The following is an 8,461-nucleotide window of genomic DNA, read 5'->3' on the forward strand; positions in this document are numbered from 1 at the left end:
TGAGGCCCATTTGTTGCTGCAGCCCCAGGGGACCCTGTGGTTGGCCTGCTGCTCACCCTGGAGGGGACGCCCCACAGCCCAGTTCCCGCTGCAGGCGGGCAAGTCTGCACTGTGCCCGCAGTCAGGGATCTGCTCAGCCCCGCTCTGAGCTCCATCTGCAGCACCAACACCCGGCTCGGGCCAGGGGCTGCTTTCTGGAAGCAGGGAGAGCGGGGCAGGGAGCCATCCCTCCCCCGCACCACCGTGCTTGCTGACCAAGGCCAGGGCTTGTTCTGGGGTTCCAGGGGCTGCAGTTCCTGGCTGTGCCGGGGGCCCCACTGAGGAGCAGGATGGCAGTGGCGCTGCGTCCAGCCACAAGTGACCGGCCTAGGGGTGGGAGTTGGGGGGGTTAAGAGTGGGCTTCCAAGAGCGTGGGAGCTTGAAAACCCGGGTGAACAACAGTGTGTGTGACAGTCACTCGTGGGGCATGGGCCCTCACTTCATCCCATTCTCAGAGAGACCCCCAACACATTCAACCCCGCTTCTGCGGATCCGAAGTGACTCATTCTTTGTCCTGGGTGCCCCCACTGGGGGAACGCCAAAGCCCCCTCACCAGCTGGACTCTGGATCCAGTGCCCCACCGCCCCCCTGGGTAGCACAGGTGGACACCTGGCCAGGTCGCCCACAGGGGTGGTGGGTGCTGGGCAGGACGCCAGGTGGGACGGGGCTGGCAACTTGGTGGGGGGCCAGGAGGTGTCCTAACGAGCGCCCTCCCGCAGGGCGAGCCGCCCACCCCCCAACAGCAGGCGCACACGGCTCCGGGGTCGCTCAGTTTATTGGTAAAACGGGCACTGAGCGTGGCAAAGGCTGGACGCGGAAGCCGGGGCGGCGGCGGGGGCGCTTTTCCTCTTAAAGAACTTCCACTGGACCTTGATGGCGAGCATCCAGTCGCTGACGGAGAGCCTCTTACAAGCGGAGGTGCAGACATGCGCCTGGCGGCGGGGCGGGGCGCCGGGACCGCGCCGGGAGCGGGGCCGGGGGTAGGAGCGGGGGCGGGGCGCGGCGCCGCCGAGGAGGGTCGCGCCGCGGGCGCCCGCGCTTCACTTGCCCGCCTTCTGCGCCTTCTGCGCCGATTTGGTGACCTTACCGGCGCCGCCACTCTTCTTCTCCACATTCTTGATGACGCCCACGGCCACCGTCTGCCGCATGTCGCGCACGGCGAAGCGGCCTGCGGGGAGGGGGCGTGAGGCGCGGGCCGGGATACAGCGCGCAGGCGCACTCGCGCCCGCAGCCTCCTCCCCAGCCCCTGGCCCTGGGGCGGGACCCTAGCGCTGGGCACCGAGCTCTCTGCGCCTGTTTCGAGGGGGGCGGGGGCGGTGGAGTACGAGGCTCCTGTCTCCTTAGGTGGCAGGAATAACACACATAGGACTCCACCAAGGCGTCGTTGTGGGAATTAAATGGTATGTGAACAGTACTTAGGGCAGGCTGGCGCAGAGAGTACAGTACACCCTTCTAGCTATCTTGAAGATGGCCAGCAACCTTGCATAAGGCAGCTCTCTGATATAGGTCTGTGGGTCATCCTTGGGGTATCTGTGGGGCGGGCCAGCTGGAGGCAGGCGGCCAGTCCTAACTCTGCCACCAGACTAGCTGTGGGCCTTGGGTGAGTCTGCAGAGCAGGGTACCATCCCAGGCCCACCCAGTGGGGCCACCTGTGCTCCATGAGACAAAGACCAAGGCCGGGGGTCTCCTGCTAAGCTCTAAGCTGCAGCGGACAAGTGCAGGACCCTCCGTCCACCCCACCCCCACAGTGGTCCTCTGCCCTTGGCCTGGATTGGCCACCACCCCGGGGCTGCTCCTCCCTCACCACCCAGCTCACCGAGAGGTGGGTACTGGGAGAAGCTCTCCACACACATGGGCTTCCCCGGGACCATCTCCACGATGGCCGCATCGCCGGACTTCAGGGACTTGGGGTTGTCCTCCAGCTTCTTTCCAGAGCGCCGGTCAATCTTCTCCTTCAGCTCAGCAAACTTGCAGGCGATGTGGGCTGTGTGGCAGTCAATGACCGGCGAGTAGCCAGCGCTGATCTGCCCAGGGTGGTTCAGAATGATGACCTGTGGACAGAGGTGCATGAGGCCATCAGGCACACGCAGGTGGGCGCAGGGGGAGGGCACAGAGCTGGAGGAGGCTCCGCCCACCCCCAGGTCCCTGGGGCCCAGAGTGCTGACCATGGAGGAAGGTCAGTCTAGGGGGGACCCAGGCCCCCGGACCTGGACCCCGAGGTCCTCTTCGAGCATCTAAAAAGCCACAAGAGATAAACAATGACGAGGGCACTGTTTGAAAGGGCCAGCGGTCAGAGCAAAGACGGGGGATGACAAAACCGGACTTCGATTATCATATTTCAGTTATATCTCAGTAAAGCCAATTTAAAGAGTCCTAGTCACGTGAGGAGGTGACCGAAGAGGGCACAGTGAAAATGTGGAAAATAAAGTATCACAGGCCTGTCCCAGGCAATAAACGGATAAAAGCGTTTTCAGGACCAAAGTGGGACCTCAGTGAGGCTGGGATCACCAAGGCCGGGGTGCACCCCGCCTGCTCTTCCTGCCTGCGCCCTCGGCCGGCTTCAACCCTGCCCGGCCTCAGTGGCCCACTCTGCGAAGCAGGGGTCTCAGTCCTCCCCGGCGCCAGGCAGCCGCCTCGCCTGAGGACAGCCCTGGTACTGGTGGGGGGGGGGGGGGTCCCTGCCGGCCACGGGCTGCCCACCTGGGACGTGAACTGGGCGGCCTCCTGGGGCGGGTCGGACTTGCTGTCCCCGCACACATTGCCCCTGCGGATGTCCTTGACTGACACGTTCTTCACGTTAAAGCCTACGTTGTCCCCGGGCAGGGCCTCGCTCAGCGCCTCGTGGTGCATCTCCACTGACTTCACCTCCGTGGTGATGTTCACAGGCGCGAAGGTCACCACCATGCCCGGCCGGAGGATGCCCGTCTCCACTCGGCCCACGGGCACGGTGCCAATGCCTGGGCCGAGAGGAAGGGGGCCGTGAGGGCTGGCTGGCGTCAGGGGTGCCCTGTCCTCCCTGGCAGGTGGGGGGTAGCCACGTGGCGGGAGGGAGGGGACAGGGAGACCCCAGGCAAGGCGGACGCTGACACGTTCAGACAGAAGTGGAGGCTTCCGCGCCCCGCCAGCGGAAGAAGGAACTGAGGGAGAGAGTTCCCAGAACACAGGGAGAATGGGCAAGGAGGGGTCCCACCCCTGCCCCCGGGTGGCAGCTTTCCCCGGAGGAGGCACTGGGGGACCCTCCTCTGAGGCCCCACCCTGTGAGGCAGAAGCACTGAGCAGATTGAGGACCAGCCCACCCAAGGTGGTCTGCCCGGCGCTGGTGCTGCTGTCTTGAGGGTCATTCCCAAAGGGGCGTGGGTGCCCCTGCACTTCTCAGGATCTGCTTACACTGTGTGGCTGCCCAAGGGGGGTCTGGTGCTCCCCAGAGTGGGGGACGGGGGGCGGGGGGGCTCCAGCCGGTCTCCCTGGCTGTGACAGAGGGTCGTGTGGCATCGCGGAGACTGAGGCTGGTGGCTGTTCTCTGTGCTGGGTGAGTGTGACACCCCCATCCTGCACACAGCCCCTGCATCTCTGCCACAGCCTCCGGGCTGGGAGTCCCCCATCGCTGCCCCCTCGTGGGCCTCATACTTATTTATGGTTCTATATCATTTCATGACCAGCTTTTCTCACTCCTGCAGTGGATCGTGTCTCCCACAAGACAGGGATCTCCAGGTGGGGAGTAATATGTGACTCTCCCTGTGCCACCAGCTCCTGGTATAGGGCTGGGCACTTATCTGGAGGGAGGAAGACCCTGGCCAACTCGGGACAGACTGATGGACGGGCGGGGGGAGGTGGGTGGATAAATGGACCGATGAATGGATGGATGGATGGACTGATGAAGAAATGGATAATAGATGGGTCAGGGGTGGGGGTGGAGAGATGGACAGATAGATGCATGGATGGAGATGGGTGGATGGGTGGCCCCCCGGAAAGTGTGCAGCATGGGGGAAGGGGCTGAAATAACCCGGCCCGGATGCTCCTGGTCAGGGGCCCATTCTCAGGAGGGGGTCTGAGGGCAGAGCTGGCCAGGCGTGCAGGGTGGGTGCTGCAGCGGGCAGTGGCGATGGAGCCCTCACTCACCGCCGATCTTGTACACATCCTGCAGCGGCAGGCGCAGGGGCTTGTCTGTGGGGCGTGTGGGGGGCAGGATGGTGTCCAGGGCCTCCAGCAGGGACACGCCACTGGCGTTCCCTTCCTTCCGCTCCACTTTCCAGCCCTTGAACCACGGCATCTGGGCAGGAGGAAGAAGGCACCGTCCTAGAGCCCACGCGCCCCCGCGCTACCCAGCCCACAGCCATGGCCTCCAGGCCCACGGTTGGCTCACCCCTCCCTACGTGAGACCCCACGAGGGGAGCTCGATCCACGAGATACAAGCCGGCAGCCCGGCCAGAAGGGGCGGCCCCCAACCACGGGTGCAGGGCTGAGTTTCCCCTGGCTCTCCTGAGATACCCCCCGTGCCCACCTCCCTCAGTGTGGGCAGCTGCAGCCTGGCCAGGACTAGTGACCCCTGCTGGGCCAGGGGTGGCCTCTGGCTTGACCGGGTGAGGCACTTGGTCTCGGGCTCCACAGATTCAAAACAACCAGGTCCCGCTCATCACCTCCTACCGAGTCATAGTCCCCAGGACATGGGCTGCCAGAGCCACCAGCTTCCCAGCTGACCCCAGAGAGCCAACCCTCGGCCCTTTGCTGTCCCGGCCTGCTCTGGGCCTCGGGGAGGTGCCTGGGGGGCCTCGGGGAGGCCTGGGAGGCCCTTTGGCCTTGGCTCCTGGGGGAGATGCAACTCTGCCACGCAGGTCTCTGGAGACAGAGACGGGGCAAGGAGGCCTGGGCCCCGGCAGCCGCTGCCCCCGCAGTGTCAGCCTGGGGCGTGAGGGGGGCGTGTCCCTGGCCAGAGAAGGGGCTACAGCGGCTTTTGCCAGCCTCACAGGGAGGCTGAGCTGAGGGCAGAGCGTCTGGTCCCCAAGGAGTCTGGGGCTTCCAGCAGCGCGGACACCCACAGGGGGCTGGCACCGCACTCGCAGCGCAGCCCTCTGACCTCCTGCTGGCTGTCTGTGCCCGCCTTGACCCAGGGCCCTCAGGGGGAGGTCGGAGCAGCCCCACCGCTGCCGGGCACTCACGTTGGGTGAGGGCTCCAGCATGTTGTCGCCGTGCCAGCCCGAGATGGGCACAAAGGGCACGGTGGCTGGGTTGTAGCCGATCTTCTTGATGTAGGCGCTGACCTCCTTGACGATCTCGTCGTAGCGCTTCTCGCTGTAGGCGGGCTCCGTGGAGTCCATCTTGTTGACCCCCACGATAAGCTGCTTCACGCCCAGCGTGTAGGCCAGCAGTGCGTGCTCCCGGGTCTGCCCGTTCTTGGAGATGCCCGCCTCAAACTCGCCCACTCCCGCCGCTACGATCAACACGGCGCAGTCCGCCTGCCCGGCAGGTCGGGCGAGGTGAGCCCAGACCTCACCCAGCACCCAAGCCCAGGCCCCTCTGGGCAGCAGACAGGGGCCTGGGCCATCGCCTGGGCATGGAACCTGGGGGTCCCAACCTTAGGGGCAGTGTCTGTCTGTCTGTGTGAATCCCCTGGCAATGTCGGATTGTCCAGGGGCATTTCTGCCCACATTTCAGTGTCCCCATCCTGGCCTCTGTGTCTTCTGTGAAGGTGGCCCTGACAGTGGCTGGCTGTCCTTACAGGCACCCTTGCCTGGCTGAGATGCTGGGGCACTTAGTTCTTTGAGGGGGGGGGCGAGTGGTGACAAAGGTGAGGGGTCTCATGCCCCGGCGAGGAATCGGAGGAGACCCAACTACCGCTCACCGATTCCAGGGCCCCCCAGGCTCTCCTGGATGGTGCCCTGGCCCCACCTCCCGTTCCCCCAGGCCCCCGAGGCCCCGCCCACCTGGGATGTGCCTGTGATCATGTTCTTGATGAAGTCGCGGTGGCCTGGGGCGTCGATGATGGTGATGTAGTACTTGGTGGTCTCAAATTTCCAGAGGGAGATGTCGATGGTGATGCCGCGCTCCCGCTCGGCCTTCAGCTTGTCCAGCACCCAGGCGTACTTGAAGGAGCCCTTCCCCATCTGGAGGGGTGGGGACGTGGCTCAGGACGGGACCAGGACTCAGCTGGCCTGGCCACGGGTCCCCCTGGGCCGCGGGAGCAGCATGTCACAGCAGAGAGACCCCTCGCCACTGCTGGAACCCTGGGACTCTGGACCCACCTCTGGAACCGGGGACACCCGGACCTCATCCCTGCCCTGCCCAGACCGGTCTCCTGCCGCCTAAACGGGCGCCACCAGCAGGGGGCGCAAGGGCCTGGGAGCAGCCTGAGAGCCACCCTGGTTTCAAGCCCTCCCCTGGCTGAGGGCTCCCTTTTATCTGAAGCCAGGGTCCCCCCCACCGCACCCCCCAGATCCCTGTGTCAGCTGATGACCCCACTGGGTTTCAGGCTGTCCAACCAAAAAGCCCCTCTGTGATTTTTTTTTCTTTCTTTTTTTTAGGGAAAAAGAAAGAAAGAAATCAGATGAGGTGACAAGGACGGACCTGGCTTTCCAGTTCTTTCTACAGCCGCTAAAGCTCCCCCGTGGCTCTGAGGCTCCTCCTCCACTCCCCGCCCCACCTGACCAGGGAAAGCAAGGCTGGACTGCCCTCTCCCAACACCTGTGCCAAGTGCCCAGCGAGACCCCCATGCCCAGGGTCAGGGCTGCGGTCAGAGTGGCAGCTGTGGTCACTGCCCAGCTGGTCAAAGCTCCCTGCCAGGACCATGCACAGACAGGGCTCTGCCCTCCAGGGAGGCTGCCCAGCCAGGGCCCAGCTAGACCCGAACCAGACACCCTGCAAACACCCTCAGCCCCCCTCAACACTAGCCCCACAGGGAAGAAGAGACACAGCTTTGGGGCCCAGGAGCACCCCCACGGCCCCATGAGCAGGGTTCAGCCCAGGCCAGCAGCTGCCGCCTCCTGAGCCCTGGCACCAGCCATCCAGGTGAGACCCCTCCCAGCTCCCCAACAGGAGCTTCTCCCAGAGCTCAGGGGCGGAGGTGGGAGACACAGAGAGCAGACCCCCACTCCATGGACACTTCCCAACCACGGGTCTCGGACGCTTGAGAGGATCAGCTTCGAGAAATGCGGGGTCAGCCATCAGGGCCCCTCTCATCCTCACCAGGTGACAAAGACTCCCCCCCAAAAAAGGGTGCCACCCTGGACAAGCAGCCTGCCCTGGCCCGGCATGAGAAAATGGAGCTGATGGGCTGGGTGCCCATCAATCAGCTATTAATAGCCGCTCTGAGTCCTGGCCCAGCCCTGGGACAAGCGAGGACAGCGCCACCTCCAGCCCCAGACCTCAGCCCTGGGGGAACCCAACCCTGGGGGCTCAGAGACAGTGACCTATACTGGGAGAAATGCACCTCCAGCCCCTCCCTCGCCTGGGGCTGGTCCAGTAGGTCATTCCACCTCCCCCGCCCCGACCAGGCACCTCCTCAGAGAGAGGCTCCCCGCACTGCCCCCATGCCTCTCCCATCTGGATGCTGTGACATACACATCTCCCACATGGGGTCCCTGGGGCTCACGCCCCTTTTGCCCCAGAGGAGTTAATCTGAGCTACGTGCCCCAGGGTCAGGGAAGCATCAGCCCGGCTACCATGTGGGAACCCAACCTCATGGTGGAGGCAAAGGTGGGAGCCCCACCCAGGGCTCACCTCGGCCGCCTCCTTTTCAAACTTCTCGATGGTCCTCTTGTCGATGCCCCCGCATTTGTAGATGAGGTGGCCAGTCGTGGTGGACTTGCCCGAGTCCACGTGGCCAATGACCACGATGTTGATGTGGGTCTTCTCCTTGCCCATTCTGCCCGGGGTGTGGGGAGGGGCCGGCACGACCTGGGGTGTCCTGGCTCAGGGTGAGAGGGACACTGAGCAGTGACTCTGTGGGTCGAGGTGGGGAGCAAAGGTGATGGAGGGCCTCAGAGAGAAGCCCAGCAAAGACACTGCCCTGCACAGGTTGCGAGCACACCCTGACCACAGTCCGGGCCCCCAAGGCCGGAGCCAGGTCTCCGTGTTTAGCTGAGCAGAGCCCGGGGGCAAGCCCAAACAGGCCAGGAGCCGTAAATGTCTGAATGCTGTGCCTACAGAGCACCCCCACCATGAAAGAGGTTAACCCCCATCTAGAGAAACCGAGAAACACCAGCCTGGGTGAGCCCCGTGACCAGTCAGGAGCCTGGTGATGAGTCACCCTGCCCCGCTCTCCAGTGCCCTGTCCCCGGTGCTTGCTCCCCACCCACAGTCTTGGGCTGGGACACGGCACCCGATCCCAGCCCCCAGCCCCCACCCCCCTCCCCGCAGAGCCGCCACGGTGGGGGAGACGGTCAGTGCTTCCCACTCCCCTCCTCAAGCAGGGACGGTGCCATCTTCC

The 8,461-nt window shown here is 64.6% G+C and overlaps 1 protein-coding gene across 1 annotated transcript; it reads right to left on the reverse strand.

Moving 5' to 3' along the window:
• Window positions 1-831: 831 nt before the first annotated feature.
• Window positions 832-7,896, reverse strand: EEF1A2 (eukaryotic translation elongation factor 1 alpha 2; the record flags this gene model as incomplete). Its single annotated transcript, XM_079719760.1, has 7 exons — window positions 832-1,207; window positions 1,856-2,090; window positions 2,740-2,996; window positions 4,159-4,309; window positions 5,196-5,492; window positions 5,961-6,140; window positions 7,753-7,896. The coding sequence occupies 7 exons, from the start codon at window positions 7,894-7,896 to the stop codon at window positions 1,080-1,082; spliced, it is 1,392 nt and encodes a 463-aa protein (XP_079575886.1). The 3' UTR covers window positions 832-1,079.
• Window positions 7,897-8,461: the final 565 nt, after the last annotated feature.

This window comes from Hyperoodon ampullatus (genome assembly GCF_949752795.1).
Source record: "Hyperoodon ampullatus genome assembly, chromosome: 14".
Classification (NCBI taxonomy): domain Eukaryota; kingdom Metazoa; phylum Chordata; class Mammalia; order Artiodactyla; family Ziphiidae; genus Hyperoodon; species Hyperoodon ampullatus.